This window comes from Hypomesus nipponensis, chromosome 14 (genome assembly GCF_054491055.1).
Source record: "Hypomesus nipponensis isolate SF chromosome 14, ASM5449105v1, whole genome shotgun sequence".
Lineage (NCBI taxonomy): Eukaryota > Metazoa > Chordata > Actinopteri > Osmeriformes > Osmeridae > Hypomesus > Hypomesus nipponensis.
In genome coordinates this window covers 12976817-12997920 of record NC_140374.1, presented here as the reverse complement: position 1 = coordinate 12997920, position 21104 = coordinate 12976817, and the positions used below count along the sequence as shown (strand labels likewise).

The 21104-nt window shown below is 39.5% G+C and overlaps 1 protein-coding gene across 1 annotated transcript; it reads right to left on the bottom strand.

Moving 5' to 3' along the window:
- Positions 1-13011: 13011 nt before the first annotated feature.
- alx1 (ALX homeobox 1) lies at positions 13012-19118 on the bottom strand. Its single transcript, XM_084672415.1, has 4 exons — positions 16547-19118; positions 15629-15933; positions 15283-15411; positions 13012-13840 (listed from the first exon to the last, which is right to left on the bottom strand). Exons 1-4 carry the CDS (start codon positions 16764-16766, stop codon positions 13505-13507), a joined length of 990 nt encoding a protein of 329 aa, XP_084528541.1. The 5' UTR covers positions 16767-19118; the 3' UTR covers positions 13012-13504.
- Between the last annotated feature and the right edge of the window lie 1986 nt (positions 19119-21104).

Below are 21104 nucleotides of genomic sequence, written 5' to 3'. Positions count from 1 at the left end.
CTGATTTTTAAAACATTCACTACATTATTAATTAAAGTGTTCATACATATTTGTTGATATCACAAAACTGCGACATGCAAGCATAAACACTTTGGTTGCAGAATAAATGTGCACGATATCTTTGGAAAACCAAATGCTAATGAACATTTAGAACAAGTCAGATGTTAACACATTTTGATTAAAAATCTTCTTCAAAGACATACAATTGACTGTAGCTCTTTTTAAGTTACTGTTATGAGTCAGAAATTATACCTTTAGCCAATTCTCTTCAGAATGACAAAAATACAACACTATCATGATGAGGATGATACAGTACAAAATAGTGGAGAAGGCTGGTAATAACAGAGTCTTAGTGGTGTAGAATACCATAGTGAAATGTCTGTAGATGTATGCACGTGTTCCATATTCCATCGGTAGCCCAACAGACACATTCATTTCTTAATTTATACTATTAAGTAATTTCATTAGATTTGCGCCGACCACAACCTGACCAGACAGTCTGGAAATAATACTGACCAACAGACCCATATTGGTTTAGTGTTTCATCTCAATCATGTTTTTCATTATATTACATTTCCTCAGTTACAGCAATTTTCAAACAGGGGTCATGTTCAGTATCCTTTTAAACATACACACAATCTCCTTTCAATAACTAGCAAAAGTAGTCTTAATTAAACATTCCAAAAAAAGTAGACGTCTACGTACATAACACATAAATCAATAATTTGTCATTTGCAACATACAGTAGATATACTGTATAGCTATATAATCGATGAACAGTGAACTGCCCATTGAGCAATAGGTTTATTATTATTACTTGGCTCCTCTTTTATGCAGGTTGCTTCAGTGCAGTTGCAAGTCTCTGATGTGGGTATTTAAGAAAACAAGGATTATTGTATGTTGGCTTGAGCTACAGCCAAAACTCACATTTAAAGAGCTCAACACTAATCAAATGATAATCACTGAGGAAAGTTTGAACCTGCAAGGTCATCTTAACAAAGGAGTTTACAAAATGATGTCGCCTGCCAGTAAGGTGCAGGGCGTCTCCAGCGTAGGACCCCAGCTACATTGGAGGCATAATCAAGACGTGTACGGCTACCGATATTAGGTTAATTGATCAACACAGCTGTGTGTTATGCAAAGCGTTTCCGCTCATTCATATGAGTATTTTCCAAGTACTTAAGGCAGTGGAGGAAACAATTTGCATGATTAGACTGTAATTCACAGTGTGGGAGGACTGTAAAAGCATTAATCTACCCACCATTTACAAGCAAGCTTTCTCAATATCCATGTGTATGACATGTTGGCATGATGATGAGTATCACCTTTACAGCTGAGAATTGGTATGTAAGTGTTCATGTAATAGTTTATCAGCAAATTGCTTCATAGTGTCATGACCTGCAAAATGTGACCTTTGAAATGATGTGGGGCTAGATTGTTTAAAGGTCTCTTGCAATTTGGCTGTTGAAGGAGTGAAATTCTATCTAATTGCATTGGGTTTGTATTTTTTTCTTTTCTGCTGGTTCTGCTGGTTCAGAGTAGTGAACCAATTCCCAAACATAAAAAAAATACCTGATCTGGTTCAAGTATTATTTTCAAATACTGCTAAATACTTTGTCTCTCACCCACAGCAATGTAACCAGTGTATCAATACCATAACTGCCATCTGTGAGCAAGATCAATGCATTGATTACTTTTTACTGATTACTGATTAAATATTGGTAAGGTATGTCACCAATGTATGTAAACCAGACCTATATTGTGGATATTAACTCCAGGTAGTAACGTTTTAACTACTACTGTACAGTAGATGTTGTGTTTACAGTGACTGTTGGTGCTATTTTATCAGCACACATGAGATTATCTCAGTTTGATTATGGATGCCGTTTTCTCAGAACATTGTGTGGTGGCATATTATGTATATGTGGGAACAGTTCAAAAATAAGATGATATGTCCCCTAGCAAGTTATAATTAACTTAAATCATCAATTATCATATTCCCATGTCCCCGGTCTCTTTAGGCCGTTTCAAGAGAACAGTGTTTCAGCGAACTTTGAAACACTTTAGGTGATAATATTTTTATTTTATACTTCATGTTACATGCAGTATCTGCACCTGTGTTATATTTTTGTATTTAGTGAAATTCATTGTATTTGTGTTCGTAAAGTCAATTTTTTCATCTGTACAGTATTATGCACTTTTTTCAAAGACCTAGAAAACCTACTTCCCTTGTATATCAAAAGGTTCAGTCAAAGTTAATGGCTTCCCAGTCTGTTGACTTTCCGTGCTGTTACAACATTTTTATACTATTGCTTCTGCATGCCATACATTCCAGAAGCCTGGTCCACCTAAAAAGTTTGCCTATGCCCATTGCTTAGTTAAACATTACCAGAGTGGTTTATCTTTATTGTCTGCAGGGTATATTTAAAATGTAATTACAAATTAAGGACAAACTGAAATTTGTGAACACCACACAACAAAGGTCTTTCAAACTTTCAAATGATTAATTTTGCAGCAGTACTGTAGGTCATCTTGTTTAACATCATACTAGTTCTTATCAAATCAAATCAAATCAAATTTATTTGTATAGCCCTTTTTACACGCAAGCATGTCACAGAGGGCTTATCTATCCATATCACACTTACACCAACAGCGCTCCCACCTTTTGTTACCCAGAACCTCAGACGGCCTTCAACCCAGGAGGAGGTGTTTACTTTCAAACTCTCAAGTTTTCATCAGGGATAGCATGTAAGTGTGTATATCATGATCCCACATTCCTTTGAAGAGTGACCACACTTGGGCATAAATCTGTTTGGAAAGCATTAAACAAACTGAGACATAAGCCTCTGAATAGTACTATCATCTTCAGCTTCTATCAATGAAATATCAGACCAGAAGTTGAATATGTTTATATTGACTGTATATATGTATATGTTTTTCTCTCTTTTCAGTGTTTTATTTTAACTATGTGGAAGAAGGACATTGCAATATAAGAATGTCATTGTACAGAGTAACTTTGTTAACTGCACACATGACAAAAAAGATCTTGAATCTTGAATGTTTGACCTTTAGCCAAACGCAAGGCCTGTCTCTTGCACTCTGGGCTTTGACCTTGTCTCAAAGATGCATAATAGACTATTGACTGCAGCCTGTAGCTACCATGTGGCCAGGGTTTCTCCCCTGCAATGCCTGCTGATAACATCCAGTCTACAGGTCTAAGACTGGAGTTTGTCTGGGGGTGCTGGGGTTTGATGTGGTTCCAGTAACAGTTGAAAGTTTACAAGTGAGAGGAGGTCAAGTACATCATGATAAGTTTGAGTGTTCAAATATTAGTTTCAGGCATATGCCAATTGCCATTTGGAATAAGGGACGTTTGTCTGTACAGGTACATCAATAATTGTGAGATCCATACATACCCCAAACAGCCCGAAGGCTTTACTAGATCACAAGGACACTGAGGCTAACGATTTTCTCTCAAAACAACACCGTCATGATTGTCTTAGCCTTCCTCTATAAAGATTGTGAATGAAACCATGAGCGGCTATGTCGCCATTCATACTGTAGCTTACTTCTTCTGGAAAACACCTCAGCTGTGCATGACTAATGACCATTTAAGATTAAGCATTACTGGATGAGCTGACTATCTAGGGGATTTGCTGTTTGTACGAATCCCAAGTAGATGATTTTAAGAATGAGGGACCGACGTAGACGCACTCCCCTGAGACTTCCTCTCCACCTGCCACTGAGAGCCCCCATGGCTCTGAATCAACGGGGGGAAGTTAGCCAACCCAGGCAGTTGAATAGAGAGCTAGGCTCTGTATCAATCCTCCATGTACATGGCAATAAGTCATCTTGAAGTTGTTTGAGTGAAAAAAAGAGATGGAATAAAGGGAGAGAAAATATTACTTGCATAAATTAATCATCAACAAACATCAAAAAGGACCCTATAGTGACAATGACTTCAAAGGAGGAGGCTTATGTTGTCTGGATTGTATACTTGCAGCCAGCACACCTGATACTTTTCCTCTAGTCCACTGGAGCAGGTGTGAGCCCACTTTGATCACAATGAATTGTCATCCTTCCTCCCCTTCACACTGACAATACAGTAGATTGCAGAGTTGGCAAGAGAGGGAGTTAATGTCAATGTCAAGTGTATTTATGTAGCACATTTAAAACAACCATGGTCGACCAAAGTGCTGCAAAGGGAGTGTTGGTAAACAAAGTGTTCAGACTAAAATTGCAGCAGGAATCTTATTAGAAAGGATTATGTGATGTTGGCACAGATGTACTAGTTAGGGTTAGAATTTGTGTTAGGGTTAGAATTACATCAAGGATTGGGGTTAGTGATAGTTTTAGGGTTAGCAACTAGAGATACAGTAGGTTTACGTTTTGGTTCAAGGTTAGGAGTTAGGGAAAACAGGGTATTGGATGGGACTGATTTGTGAGTCCCCACAAGAATTGCAGAACAAAGTGTGGTGAGAATATTGGATGTGTAATGAGAATGGTGGAAGAGATCTGGTTCATCCGAGAGAATAATCTGTAATAAACCAACACAGACATGGGATTATAACATTATCTTCCCTTCTGGTTGGGGTTGCACCTTTCACGTGCTCACACATAGACACGCACGCATGCACGCACAGAAGCATGCTCGGACATGTTTTTGTAAATGTCAGCAAGGTACAAGTTGCCTATACTAGATTCAATTCACACATTTCCAGTCCCAGGAGTTCCAGTCCAACTCTGCCCTCTGCATATATTTAACCATTTAATTCTCCTTTCATGAGAGCCCAGTTGATCCCATTGATCTATTGAAAGTAAATTAATACAATAAATACTCTAGTATTATTAGACATATTCAATCAATTAGTTAGGTTCACCTGACATTGCTCATACATTTTTATTGTAATTCATACAGAAAAATAGCAACAGTTTGCTCCTTGAAAATGCGAACAGAAGACGAGATATATCTGTCTTATTTAGATTTATGAGCTTCAAATGTCTACTGTACAGAATACAGAAAAACATGTAAGAAACTATATATATATATATAAATGTGTGTGTGTGTATGTATGTGTGTACAGCCATACACAAAAGAAAAGCTATCTGTAAACCAATTTTACCTTAAGTGACTTTCAACAACCTGACTTGATTGGGCTTTTTGAAAAACAATCTGAGCTTCCAAGCTCAATGAGCTGGCTAATGGCGGAGCTAGTGTTGCGCATGAGACCCTCGCATGATGCACACTCATTTTCTGCTTTTTAACTTTTGCAGTGAGCATCTTCACGCTGACGCCCTCCGTCACCGCTGACGCAGAGGGACGGGTGTGACGGTCAACCCCTACCTGGAGCTATTGCAGCCCCTGAGACGCTGGAGATAGAACTGAAATGTAAATGAAATGTTGTGCACACACTGATGCCCAGGCACACAACCACACAGGTGAGGACAATCTGTCTCACAAGACCAAATCTCATGGACTCACAGACACAAAGACGGTCACAATTGTGCGCAGACACACACACACACACACACACACACAGGAAATCACACACACCTGAACACTCATCATTACTCATCCCCATGAAAAATACAGACGCATTACTGAGAATTCAAGTGGGTTCTCATCGTTGTTACAAGTACACTACAATTGCTCTCATTACCATCATTGTGTTGAATGTCCAAAAGTCTACAAGTCTTAACAGTCCATCCAAGATTTAATGTAAGATCAGAGGCAGAGGTCATACAGTGCCATCTAGTGGCTCAAAGAATAATCATTTGGAATATCTGGAATACTTGGGTTAAAGCTGGAATACGTAACACTAAAAAATCAATTTGAATATGAGAAACAGTGCCGCCCAAATTCTTGTCTGAATCTTTCCACGCTTTCCTGCTAGTTTGATTGCCAGTGGTTTCACAAAATGAGACAGGAGGAAGCATGGCCACGGGAACTAGGGGTGCTGAGGGTGCTGCAGCACCCCCTGCTGACAGCTCGAGAATTTAATATTATAGAACTTGGAAATCCACCACCATGGCACCGCCCCGCAAGGGGATGAGAGGAATGGGAGGAAGGCCCGCCTCACCAAACGCAATATCGTAATAACATAATTGATTTCATTTTGATTTTATGATTCAGTCAGCTCAGGGGAGGGGGGGCACAGGGGGGGCCAGGTACATTTTTACAGGGGCACTGGCCCCTTTAGGCCCCCGTGTAGAACCGCCACTGCGCATAGCCACATTGCCAACCATAATCTTGCTGAATCAGTTCATCAACCATATAATATATTTGGTCCAAAAAATTGTCAGACATGAGAAATCATCTTACTGTGTCTTACTTTTCTCCCTCAAGTTCCTTTACCCTCCTTGACGAGGCCAATAGCACGTGTTCCCATGAATATTTACTGCATCTTAAATACCTGGAGGTGTAAAGTGAACAAGCCTCTGTCAGATTTATAGTGAGAGGCTGCAGAGGAACGCTGCTGAGGAAAGCTGCAGTTTTGGTTGGCCATCACACAGACAGTTACGGTGCATAAACTATTCCCTGTCTGCTTTCATGTGGTGGAGTCGTCCAACTTTGTAGTTGGATGCAGTTGTAGTTACACAACACCACCGCATACCAAACTGTAGACACACAGTAGATCAAATAGGCCTACATTGTCCCCCCAAAAAGCATTCTTACAGTCATGCACATGTACATTTGTCTTTTGAAACCATAAAAGGTTTGTATTTATATTTTGTACTGTGAGATGGTGTTATGTTTCTTTTCCAATGGTTCCTTTTCCCATGGCTTCACATAAGGAGTTAAGAACAATGCCTCCCATGTCTAGGTATGGCAGTACCATATAGCTTTTTGACTGCACCATATCTCCTAAATTTACTGGAATACTGGAATAATTTACACGTCTTTCATTTAAGCCACATAATTTGGTGAGAAAATAAATGTTAGATTGGACATTTTCGGAACTCATGGCATTTTTCTTATGGGGGTCAAAGTAACACGTCGGGACACCAGGGGTAACAGACACACTTCAACTAAGGTTCAACATCGGGATTTAGTGAAAATCAAGTAAATATAACACTATTTGGTATTTTGATCCATTGATCCGCAATTATGCTATGAGCGACTGTATAAATGCTTGTGGTTCCCAACGATCGGATGCATGGGCAGAAGACACCCAACCGTACCTCCAGAGCAGATGACCCCCATTCTAACACACACTGTGCTGCAGCTAACGCTTGAAATATGAGACGTGTGTCCCTGTGGACGTATGAAAGGAGGATCAGGACCTAATCAGCCCCCCTGCCTGCCGGACACCGCATGCTTTCCCTACAGGGGTGCTGGAGAGACCTGTGGAGAGACAATCCCCAACAGGAGGGGGGCATTACACCCTACCTAATCCTCTTATTAGACAGCTACAGCCGAAAAGGGAGACAGACAGCTACTGGGTGCTGTTAAGGGTCAGGGGAGACCACCGACACAACCTTCTGAAGCACTTCTTATACTGTACATTAGATCTCTAGACGATTTGGATGTGGAGAAGCAAGAAGGCTTACTGTGAGTAAGCTGGGATTCCATTGGCAGTCATTCACACTTTGGATTCACACTTTCAAAATATCATTTATAGCACTCAGAGCTTAACGGAAGCTAGGTTTTTTGTATTTGCGTAGAGAGGAAAAGAGACAGGAGGGTAGGGAACAGAGACATGTATTGTGACACAACCTGAGGCCTGGAACAGAGTGAAGCTGTCAAGGCAGGCCACAGGAGCAACAGTGTCTACAGCGGCCATCAGAGACACCATGGGCCAAGCGAGGAGGGGGGGGGGGTCATGTCACCTGGGGTGTAGAGCTGCAAAAAGGGGTGGGTGAACTATGAATTCCGTGGCTTAGGTTAGGCAAAACCACGCATGCACTCTATCTATAGTTGCTGTTGCTGTTAGAGGGGCGTAAATTCTATTTCAGAAATGTAGGAGGTGAGTAAACACTGTTTATGCTCTACTACAGCCCTGCATTTCACCTATTGACTCGGCATATGTTGTGACAAGCAGATGGGAGTCAGTTGTGTGACAGATATATTGAAAGTAGTGTTTTAGTAGTAGTGAGTCAACACCAGTAACTCCATCTCATGTCTCTGAAAGACCAAAATCTCAATAAACACATTCCAAAAATGTCTACTGTACTGACTGCAACTTCCCTGTTCCCTCCACTAACAAGGTTCAACAGAAGCTTTTAAAGCAACTTGCCCCTGTGAAGAAAGCACAGCTGGGTGTTTTGTTTTGTTTTGTTGTTGTTTGTTATTGATGGATTTCAGCATATGCAAACATCGTTCTAGCAGCAGGGAGGCTGCCTTATTGGACTATCCATGAGTAAGTGGGTTGTCACAGGTATTGTGACGCACATCAACAAATGACTCACCATGCGCTGATAATTAAAGTGTAGCAGCTACAGAAGGCTGCTGTGTGTGTGTGTGTGTGTGTGTGTGTGTGTGTGTGTGTGTGCGTGTGTGTGTGCGTGTGTGTTTGTGTGTGTATGTGCGCGCAAGTGTGTGTGTGCATCTGCTTTTGTGTGCAGGCACAAATAAGTCAGAATAGTAGAACACTAAGAATCCAACTTGTAAATCTGGTCCTATCCTTTTTTTTAAAACTTTTTTGGGGGGGATTCGAGTTAGAAATAGGGTAATGTTTTAATGTGCATACTGAAATGAAAATCTTGGGACTCAAAGTCAGTCTTTCCTTTCTGATGCTTTGAGTAATCTTGATGGATGAACAGCACTACAAGTGTGAGGAAATGTACTGTATATATTTTTGATTTGGGGATTAATTGTAGGAACTACATTGTCATTGGGCAACTATCTTTAAACCATGGTCTGGGTGAATACTCAATTCCGATTGGCTGAAGGGTATCCAATATTTTCTGATAATGGACACCTACTAAGTAGTTCCAGTGAAACTAGAACCATTCTAAATTAATGAGCTGGCTGGCTAAATAGTGAGGTCTACATATCTACATTTAAGATAGCCTGTATCTACAGTGAGTAACCATAGCAACTGGGACGCAGTCAAAGCCTCCATTTGCGATTTATTGCAACACAACATCTAATTACAACGAGTGGCTTCAACATTTCTTTTAACCTACATGGAGAAAATATATTTCTGAACTTACTGTGTCAGTGTCACATAGCGCTTGCAAACAGCCATGACATCAGGAATGAAGATAGGAATGTGTTTGTGATATCCACAGAATCAAACCTAACTAATTTTTTGGCACAAATTATTTTGTGTTACGGTAACTCCAGACACGGAGCTCTTACTGTAGCAACATTCAATTCTGCACAACCAAGAACGTGTCATGAGCAGCTTTGGTTTGTGCGGCTCAGTGCTGTGAAGCCAATTAAATAATAAGTCACTCTTCACTCGAGTAGCGGTTCGGAGAACTCACCCATAAATCATTGCCGTATGATGCGGAGGCTCGCTGCTCTCCGACCGCACACACATAACTGCTGCCAGCATGAGGGATCGCTGGCCTCCATGACACCACAGGAGTTTGAAAACACCGGGTTCCCATGCAGCAAAATGGGAGTGAGTGTGAGCAATGTGCTCCAGTTGAAATGTCCATCACAGTCCTCTATGTTGAGGCCTGATGAGGAGAAAAACAGGAGTGCGCCTGCGTGTGCATGTGTGTGTGTGTGTGTGAGACAGGAAAGGAAAGAGAGAGAGAGAGAGAGAGAGAGAGAGAGAGAGAGAGAGAGAGAGAGTATGCAACGTATGTTTAGTGGAGGTTGACTCTGTTATCCCCAAGGCAAAGTATAAAAGTTCAAATTGAAAGTCAAACACGCAAGTTTACAATGCAGCTACCACCAGTGCCCATTAGATGGACATTCATCTTGATAAAAGCCTAATAGTATTTCAAATAAAGCAGTCTACAGCCATTACCTCAATGCAAGAATTGCATGAGTCAATTTCAAGATGGGCTTACAACACTTGCCTCCCAAAACACATGACTGCATTGCATACCAAGTAGATGCTCACTAGGGGCCATGCTGCGACTGATGTTACAGAATGTTCATGTCTGTCAGGGAAATTATGTCACTTAAGGCAGTAAAAGACCCATCCCTTTGCTAATTCGATTTAAGAGACATCCCGTCTGATTACCTGATAACCACCGAGGCTGAGGGAGCGGTCAGGGTGTGCTGCCTCTCTGCCTTAGCACTGAGGCGTAAAAGGCCGGCCCAAAAGATCTTGGCTGCGTTCGCAACTTTGTGACCTTGAAATTGTGGAACATTACATTTGAGCATCAGTTTTTGTTGTAGGCGTTTTGAGACAACGTACTGTCCTGCATAGAAAAACAAGTCTGCCAACCTTGCTTAAGTCTACTTACTGGGAAAACATGCAAAAAGATACATTGGGGGGAAGCAGATTGAATGTCGTAGACTGGCAGGCATTGTAAATCAAGTATTGTGTTAATTGTAACATGATGCTATGTAGGTTACAATGGACTAAGGCAAATACTTTTTTTTTTTTACTTGGGCTGCTGTTCACATGGCATGTGATCTTTACGTGTTGTGTGGCTCAGTTAAATAACTGTGACTGGGACAAACTCTGACTTTGATTTGACAATGACTGTACAGTAACTCACAGCAGCTGACATTGATACAAAACCACATCAGTAGAGAGTGACCATTATGTGACTGACAGCTGATTCAAATGTAGGTGAGTAAATAACATAAATACTTTATGGAGTCCATTTAGTTAATACTATTTATTTCAACTTTTTTTTTTTACCCTTTATCTTTCCAACATTGCAGGCCCTATTTGTCTTTAAAAAAAGATGAAAACTAAAATAATGGCCAACTGACAGTGGGACAATGACGTGCTGCCTAGACCTCTTTGGAAAAATACATGACTACAGACAATTCCTCAACTCCTCGAGTTGCGTTTGAAGTCTTCATGACAACAGCGTAAACCCAGCCTGAAAGAGAGAGAGTCCTCCTTGGCTCTCTCCTGCTTCTCTCCCCACATTCTACCCTCCTCCATCCCTCCCTCCCATCAGTCCTGTTCTTCCCCGTGGGAGATAAGGAGAGTACATAGTGACACTCTTATTGATGGCTGCTGTTAACCTCAGTGGGTCAAACCTATTGGAGTCGCTGATGAATCTGGTCTGCAGGAGCATTGCGGGATGAGAACCCTCCACACCAACCCCTCAACAGCCCCACACCCCACCCCACCCCTCCCCCAACACACACACACACTTCCACCCTCCCCTCCCATGTGTAGACTTAGCCACGTCATCCATTTCCCCCTCCTCAACTGAAATGATGATCGTCGGGGAGGAGGATGAGAGGAATGTAGCAGGGTGGAGAGGGTGAAAGGACAGGGGGATGTAGGTGTCCCCCCCCCCCCCCCCAAGGCAGAATCCTGTGGTTTGTGTGTGAGTTTGATAATGGGTGCATTTGTAACTTTGTAACTAAGTGTGTTAGTGAGAAAAACCTAGACTATGATGTAGAGGAAAAAGTATGCGAAGGTAGTCAATATGGTCAGGAAAACGGTTTGATTGTTTTTAAGTGTATGATTGAGCCACATGTTGTATCAACATCATTTTTTTTGCATCAGTGTTGCTTGGTGTTTTACTGAAGATACAGATCAATTTCATCAACTGGTTAAAATAAATGTATGATCTTAAAAATCTTAATCTTAATCCAAGAATGTGTCCATATCTTTTTCATTCACATGAAATGATTGTGACCATTTTTGGACTTGAGTTCAATATCTGATTTCCACAAAACCTCAACCTCAAAGCCTCTGAAAAGAAGCATGCACTTGTATTACGTTTCTGCATGTTCCAACTTAAGACTCGATCAAAGAGCCTGTGTTTTGATCCATTGAGATAAGAAGCAGCGTACATTATTTTGATTGGCAACATCGAGTTAGTGCCCGTAGGGAAAGTAAGGTCTGCCATAGAAACATCTGACAGGCGTTTTTGTCTCAACTGAATCAAGAAATACTGTTCCTATTAACACTTTTTTCATACCCATGAAGCTTTCAGATGCAAAGAGTCATCTCAGGAACCACAAAATTGGGATGATGTCATCCACTGAAAAGTGAGCATTCAGGGTACACATGCTCCTGCCTCAGAAGTGGTGTGCAAAACGCGGGTATTTAATTGTCCTCTGTTTGTGTCACTGAGTAAACTAATATTGAGAAATTATCTTATCTTCAAACATTTTCAAACTGATCATTTTACTGGTGAGGCGTGCATTAGTTTGACTGGCAGTGTACTGTAATAAATGTAATGTGGTTAATTGCCGCAGTATCAACTGTTGGACCAAAGCTCATTTGTTGATTATGTTGTTCATTAACTGTGTTTTCTTGTTCAAGGGACACAACTTTAGTTCCCATACTTCTGCAGTTAGTAAGTCAAGTCTGTCAGAGAGTTTGTCACTACATATGAGATTATCAGGATATCAAACTTTGCACTGATGGCCTCATCAGCATGCATAGCATTGTGACATGATCTGATATATACTGTCAGAAAATGTGTTCGTTAAGGTGGTAAGGTGGGGTTTGCCGTCAGACCGGGGGGTGGGGGTGGGGGATAGTTTGTGCGATAGACTAATGCGTTCTGCAGAGAAGGGAGACTGGCGTTTTGGAATGGAAGGGAGAAAACAGGACAGAGTAACACGGTGGATATTGCCATAAAAAAAAGTTTCAATTGAGAAAATCCTAAACTCTAAACCCAATTAAATTCCTAATCGAGAATTTTTCTCTTCTTGCTAATGTTGTACTGGATAAGTATGTGTAAATAAGAGCAAACATACTTGGCAGTTCTTTTTTTCTTCAAATGAACAGGCACAAGGCTACGAATGTTCAGTCATGAAAGTCATAATATAATACATTACTTTTAATGTGATAATTATTTTTGAATATTTACCTAAATAAATTGCAATCATGATATAATTTCAACATTTGAAATTAAGCTTAATAAGAATTGGGTCTCTTCATGAACAGTATGTTATTATGTCAGTTTATTCGTAGCTGTTAGGCTTTGAGAGTCCTAAGCTGAAACTTACAAGGGACTTGATAACATTTAGACCGTGACACCTTTAGGTACCATACACACAGTGTTAGTGTTAACCTTTTGCAACCTATTTGTGACCATACTGGACCACATGTCACACAAGGCCAATACAACTTTAAGTCAGATAATCTAGGGCTCAATCAAACACATTGATCCGTAAACAGTTCACATTGAGGCAGGTCCATTTCCACCATCAAAACTCTCAGTAAACCTATGTATGGGAACATCTTGTCAGCATTTCACCAGTCATTTCAACTACAGCCCTATTGTCCACCCATATTCAACACCACAGCGCACAGTCTACTTCACTTTCATATCACCATGGTTATTATGGGCTGCTTTAATGAATACAATAAGGTTAACAGGCGACGTCTAGGATCACATGAACGAGTTGATGTTCAAGATCACACGGCCCGGGGCCGGGGGACCTTCAGCATCACATGGCCCAGGAGATGTTTGCGGCATGTTCCTTTGCCTTCATCCGCAGCACGGCGATGCTGGAAGACCGTCTCTCAAACTCTGGCTTGGTCTCAAAGGACGGGCCGCCGTTGGGCGGTGGCGACGTGAGGAGGGAATCCGCTGCAAAGAAGTTGTTCAGTGAAACGTGGCCAAACTGGCTCTGCTGGTTGGAGAAGGCCACATATCCGTGTTCAGCAGGAGCGCGAGGGGAGGGGGAGTAGGAGGTGACGCAGGGGGGGGAGCCGCGGGGGAGCATGCAGGAGGACACCACAGGGCCGCTGGGGGGGGGGCCGGGCCACAGGTTGTTGGGAATCTGTGGAAAGTAAGAGGGCATTATTAGTCATCGATACTTTGATGTCTCACAGATACTTTGTAACTGGGAGACAAGAAAATACTCTTTGACAGAATGTTCTGAATAATTAAGGAATCCTTACATATCGCTTATGGGAAGGTTAGGTTTTAGAAATGTTCTCTAATGGTGAAATATTTTCAAGTTTAATGTCTATCTTAAAGTACATCACAGACAGAAGATGGACGTTTTACTGGCAATTTAGTAAATAAATGGACAACCCGTCTTTTCCAATTACGCACTTTGAAACATTTTTACGATGTAATTTATGACGATTACAATGTAATATTTTACCAGTACATATTTATATATATTTTTAACAAACACTTCAATGCACACGTTTTATATCCATAAAATAAAAATAACATCTGGGAAAACATTCTGACATTGGAATTGCTTGGTGTGCAGCCAAATGTGTATTACTGACAAAAATGCACAGGTATAACATTTGGGTGATTTCTTTTGCAGTCTAGGTGCTATATAGTTCAATTTAGGACTTGTTGCAGACATGAAATGTCTGATATTTTCTCTCTAAAGTTTGATATCAAATAGCATACCAACCTAATTTCTGGATGTTAGCCCATTTATAAGTAGTAACAAGGAAGCAACAAAATATGCTAGTACAGAATTTGGATTTAGAAGATCATGAACATTACTGAAACTGCTCAACTTGATAAACTGATCACATCATATCAGCTATCCTATATGCCCTTTGTCCAAGTCCACACATTTTACAAACATTTTGAATAACTCATGGTAATCGAACACTCAATCTTCAGTCGATGGTACTAGAACTACAATCTTGTCTCAAAATGATATGGTCGATATTTATTAAAACTTTAAAACTACAAATGTGGATAGGTCATAAATGTGAATATTGCTCGCAATGGCTTCACCTCCATACAACTTGGAAGTTTCTACATCTATTTCGATAGACCGAGAACGATCGTCGTCGCACTTACGGTCCACAAACACCTCTAATCATACATAGCATAACTAAAGACAAGTTAATGTATTCGATGGTAGCTTAAATATATCTTATATTTAGGGTTCAAATTATACAGTAGGCCTACAGGTATTGCAGATTTACTCATGCATAGGCTACAACAAGCAAATGACAGAACACAATCGGTGTGCTTAATTTCTTGTCGTTTTTAAATCGCATGTCAAACTTATTTGTTCTTGTTTGTCAATATGTTTACCGTATTAATGTAACCAAAAAGTTCGGTCGTTGTGCACCATGAAGCAAATATGTTTCAAAATATTTAAAGATGCGGGCGCTAAGTGACAAACAAAACCGATGCTCAGGTAGAACACTTTTGATAAGTAAAAACATTACTCTAATATATACTACATGCATAGGCTACATATTGCTCTATAGGCTATCATAAAAAAAGAGAACTTACTTGTGTGTAGCTGTCCGTTCTTGGTAACACTGATATGTCGTAAGTCGCTGCAAAATGACTTTTTGCTTGTTGGATCTGTCCATAGCGCTCTCTTTTTCTCCATTTGGCTCTTCTGTTTTGAAACCACACCTAAAACAAAGCAAATTCACAATTTACTTACACTCAATTTGTATTTTCAGTTACAATATGCTAACTATGCATTTAAATTAAGATCAAATCTAATCAAAGCCAGTTCATATTTATTTAAAAAAATGCCATGTGATTGCAATACTTTAAACCTTTATTCTACAACTTCACAGGTAATTTTTCCAGTCTTAGATTAGTCAACATGTTAAACTCGGTTTACCTGCACCCTGGCCTCTGTTAGTTCAGTCCTCATCGCCAGCTGTTCTCTCACGTAAACATCTGGGTAATGGGTTTTCTGAAACACTTTCTCCAATTCCTCAAGCTGGGCACTCGTGAAGGTCGTTCGGTGTCTCCTTTTCTTACTGCTCGATACGTTACTATCGCACTTGTCACCGATTTCATCCAAGTCCGTTTTGTCTTGGCCCACGGATACAGAAGAGGCCCGCAGATTGCAACAAGTGTCCAGTGACCTTCCAATGTCCGAATGCAAAGTTTCCTCTTCAGTTTTTTGCATACCATAATTTGCTACAATTCAGGGTGGGGTGGAGGTGTCAGTGATATTTAAAGTTGGGGACGTGATGACAAGTTATAGGCCTACCATTATCACTTATGCGTAAACTACAATAATTGAAGATAAGTAAATCACTTACATTTAAAATGTAACAGTTCAACTGTGTATCATATATGGATAGGCCAGCAGGGTACACCTATGCATAGTCCTACAAATTATTGTAAGATAATGACTGATTGTGAGAACGTTTTTGCATAGGCTGTGAGTCTAAACGCACACAAGGATATCGTTTTGTTAGCTATATTGGATTATTCAAAACTATGTGAAATACAAATGTACTCACAATAAAAAATATACTACAAACATAATAAAATCTTCCATATCCTAATCATTCTACATTTCCAATCAATCAATCATGCTAAGCATATAGCCGTATACTATTGTAAATTTTTGCTATTGTCTATTAGATTAGGTTGCCCAATTTTTTATATATTTGATTATTTTGGGATTGGCGTCTGCGGTATCATAATAGTATACTTCATGCTCATCAATAAACTCAAGATAATACGATGGATTTCATGCGTAATTAGGGTGTACAACAAACACGTAAATTGACAAGTTACCCACCGTTCTGGTCACCACAAGGCGAGGACCGCTCCATCCGAGTGCTGTGGTCGTTATTCTGAAGACCGAAGGCCTGCACACACTTAGGCGAGGTCTTGTTGTAGTACTGCACACTGTCCAAACTCTCCACGACCTGGTCCAGCGCGCCGCCAGAGCCCAAGTAATAATCGCTGCTCTTAATCACTTGGCTTTTCAGAGCGAATTTATCGTTCATGTATTCCATTATATTCCTTGTATCCTGTGATTCACATGTAGTTTTCAAAAGGGACCATAGATAATTTTGACGTTCATAAACGTGCAACAATACCCTGTACAATAACTAGCGCAAGTCGTTAATTAGTCTTGTCTTGAAGGTTGCACGGCTTCTTTATAACGTGAGAGAAGGGGTCCCTTGAAGAAGCCCCCCTACTTTTGAATATGAAGCGGACTGAGCTCCTCCCACACGCTGTAGGCCTATCCCTAGACTGCAATGGACTGAAAGGAAACAGTCAAATTGATTTAATTTAAACACGACATTCCAAATAAAGCGATTGTAAAGATGTATGGACTTAAAGTTGTGACAGCACATATTGATTTCTACATTTTTCTTAATTCCTCCGATTTAGTTTTGCATGTAAGCCTATGACATTTTGCTTAATTTAAACCCAAGTAGGGCTATAGGCCTAGCCTATACATGCGTAAATGTATTAATGTAAGCCTATGTCAAAATATGCTCAAACTTTGTTCAACTTAAAAATAGGCTCCGTTATTAGCAAAATAACAGCTATAGCCTAATAAACAAATAATAGACTAGGCGTTGCTGCATTATTAAAGGTTTATTTAAACATATTATATATTAAGATTTAGAAGTACTCGATATTCGCTAGAGAGAGAGATGAGAAAGTCACAAAAAGTGTTATACCTACTTTATAAATGAAAATATGATGATCAATAGGTTAAGTATAGGATGTCCACTCTTAACATATTTCATGTTTCATGTTTCATGTTATAGTCAAATAAAACAATGATATTTGGAGGAGCATATTTAGAAAAGATAAGAAATGACAAAGCATTGCTGTGTACCAGAATCTTGATATATTTACATGCATTTAATCGAAAATCCATGCACTTCAAGTCGACAAACCGCACCTAAGACCATGTGGGACGGGAATATTGTGTATGCGCAGGCCTGTCCAATTATAGACACGATTACACTAGGCGTACGTTCATTTAGACAGTACATATGCCTATAGTTAAGCGACAGATAATAATGAGTAGCCTACATAAATAAAAACATTTATGTTTAACAGTTACAACTAGGCATTCATTAAAATATCAAAATAATATAAGAATAGGCCTATATTGAAGGCTCTGTAGCCAATGCAGAGCTCAATGAATTCAAATAATGTCGACAGCACTATAATTAATAGACAAAAAAACCAGAAGGTTCATATATTTATAAAGTCTTGTTTTCCAAAACAGAGAAAACATTTCCTATCCTAAAATGTATATTAGTATGAACGTTTTTTTTTAAGTTCCTCGCCAATCGTATGAGCTCGGTATACTATGGTTCGCTATAGGGTCAATGGCAAGTTAGACGGTGCCACACGAGAAAAAATAAAAATAAATACGAGTGCTCTTAAGTAGCAGGGGGTGGCTTACTGGGCATCTAAGATGACCTCGCATACTGCCACATGCTGAGGAGAAAATGTGAAAAGTTCGGCTTGGTGTGTCTTGCACTAAAGTTCCTGGCACGAGCGGCAATTCATGAAAGTGGGCATTGCGGGGGGTGTGCGGGGGGGCTTATACATTGCATACCACAATTAATGGTGTTTTATAAGTTAAGAATGAAGTTAGAAACCACACGTGCTGTTTTCAATTGTAAACTGACCTGACAGTGGAAGTTTTAAGGACTACAGGTAATTGACAACCCACAAAAGCCACAGACAACCAACTGAATTAATTTGAGATATTTTGATATTTAAAGTAAAACCTTTTCAGATAAACTGAATAGATATGTTATAGCATTGAGGTTGCTAAGGCCACAATGGTATCTAATTCATGTATTGCAGTCAAAAAGGCTATGGGCTTTTGAAATGCAATTCAGCATCTCAAAAAATTTAGATATATAAAGTATAGATTAATTTATTTTCCAATTGCAATTTGATGGCATTATACATTTATTTTTAAATAATTTTCAGCAAAGACCATTTTATATTTGAAAGAAGCAAATAATATGATGTCACAGATGCCTGCATTGTAAACAATATCAGAAACTGATTTACCCATTCAATGATTTTGAATAGAGAAAATTACTAATCCTCCTGTTTTGTGTCACTGTGTGTAATGCCTCAAGCATGGATTAAAGGAACAAGATATTATCTGACAACGCTCCTGTTTCCAGTATACTGTATCACATAATGCTATCAATAACTAAAACTCGAAATGACTGTGCAGGCCTGTTAAAATAGTGGAAAAAGACCCTCAATTAAAAACACAAGACTCAAGGTGTGTTTGAATGCGCACCCTATGTCCCTAACTCAATGAGACACAAAGAGTTCACCCATACAAGTAATAATACTTCTGGAAAAGTGATAACAGATGATACCTAAGATGCACAACTCGGTTATATAAAATAGTCTTCAAAGACACACCTTCCCTGCAGTGAAGGTGGTTCAGTGATGTTGCTTTGTCTTTATTGCCAGTGTGCCTTAAACACATGCACAGCATCATTAAATCAGAAGATTATCAAGGTATTTTGGAGTATTCAACCCAGTTTCTGAAAATCTGGTCTTTATCCAACATCTTTCAGCAGGACAATTATCCTAAAAGTATAATTTGGGAGAACTGGAGCTGTGTGCCCAAAAAGAGTGGTTAAACTGTTAGAAGAGAGATGCAAGAAGCTCATATATGGCTATCGGGAGTACAGTTATTTTAACCAAAAGCTGCTCTACCAAATAATAAGTCTAGTGTGTCAGCCATGTTGTTAATCCCATTTATATATTACATTTGGAATGAAAACCAAAGAGTCTATAACAATAACAAGGAAACTGAATGAATTGTGGAGACCAAATACTTTGTCAGTATCAGTTGATTTATTCCGATATGAAACCAACAGTGAAATCCCTTAATAAAATGGTTTTCAGATAAAACCCCTTTCATCTTGATAAATGGTTCTTTCTAAATTGAAGAAGACCTTCATTAAATGGGTCCATACCTATTCTTTACAAATGGTTCTCCTTCATTTATTTTTAGTGTATATTTATTAATGTCAAGTTAAAATGAGAAATATGCTGAACATGGGTTGGGTTGATTAGTTTTAATTAAATTTATCAGCCAAACTAACCTCAAGAAGGCTGGAGGGTCTATACTGGATGTTACGGAAAGTCAGATCATAGAAACTTAATGGGCTACTATCATCCAAGACCACAATCTCATCAAACAACACAATTCAGGGTGTCAGCTACATAAATCGTTTAGCACACAACTACTTGCATACATTTGTACTGGATAGCTTTTGAAATGAAGGACAAAAAAGCTCAGTATGGTGTACAAAGAAATTCTAACCAAAGTCAAGATCTCTTCCTATTCCAAAATCCCATGCACATCTAGAATTTGTTCTGGACAAGGGATATTAATTGGAATTAGTGTTGGATGTAGTTTTACACTCACACTAGGCTGATGACGTTATACTGGTTGAAGAGCACATCTCAACATCTCAGAGTTCAATGGCCCCCCAGGACAGTGCTCTTGGGTTTCATGTCATAACAGCCCCTAATGGGTAGGACCACTGCCACATGTAACTAGCTCTAGACAAAATTCCCCATCAGCCCAAACAGTCAAAACAGAACCAATGCAAAATATGAAAGTTCTCAGAGAGGAGAAAATAAATAAAGGAATATGATTTTCTGCTAGAGTGCCACTCTCCTTCAGACTCATTTATTTGTTTTCACATTCATTAACTTATAATTTCCAGGCAGGCAACCAGCTAGGAACCTCCACATCGAGGTTTCCCGCTTCTGGTGGGGCCTTGTTTGCAGACAGACGGATCTGCTCTCCAAATTCAAATACACAAACATGACTACAGTAATCCACAGCTGATAAAGAAAACAGCATTCTAATTCGAACATCAATGTTTATGCTCCTACTCGAAACAGCCAAGATTTCTGAAAAAGAGAGCTGCTGAAACTGACGTTACTTCAATAGTACCCTCAAATAAATACACTTTTAATTGATGTAATTGTAATTTAAATTGGGAGAACAATGTATAGTGGAACAGCAGCAACATTCGGCCAACAAAGTAGCTGTTTGAAGGTTGTTTCTTTTTTTCTTTTACAAAAAAGTCAACCAACTGTTTCTCATTTCTAGTCATCGTCTTCATATTAAGCATGTCATTCTTTAACCAAGTCTTTGGCTGCGGTTGTGTTAAGACAGTGATATCCGAGTATAATGACCAGAATGTAAGCGCCTGCAGATATTTAGACTTGACCTCCTCCTATTGCTTTTAATTAATTTTCAGATGAAGGAGCCCAATCCTAGCTAAGAGACAGCTGCAGTGAATTTCATCTTAAGAGGCAAATTA

Bases quoted from the DNA above. Each gene is read 5' to 3' on its own strand.
- alx1 (XM_084672415.1), bottom strand. From the start codon at position 16,766: ATGGAATACATGAACGATAAATTCGCTCTGAAAAGCCAAGTGATTAAG. The intron at 15,412-15,628 runs GTAAACCGAGTT...GCTTTGTTTTAG, and splicing joins TAACAGAGGCCAGGGTGCAG to GTGTGGTTTCAAAACAGAAG. The intron at 13,841-15,282 runs GTAAGTTCTCTT...TACTTTCCACAG, and splicing joins GAACGGACAGCTACACACAA to ATTCCCAACAACCTGTGGCC.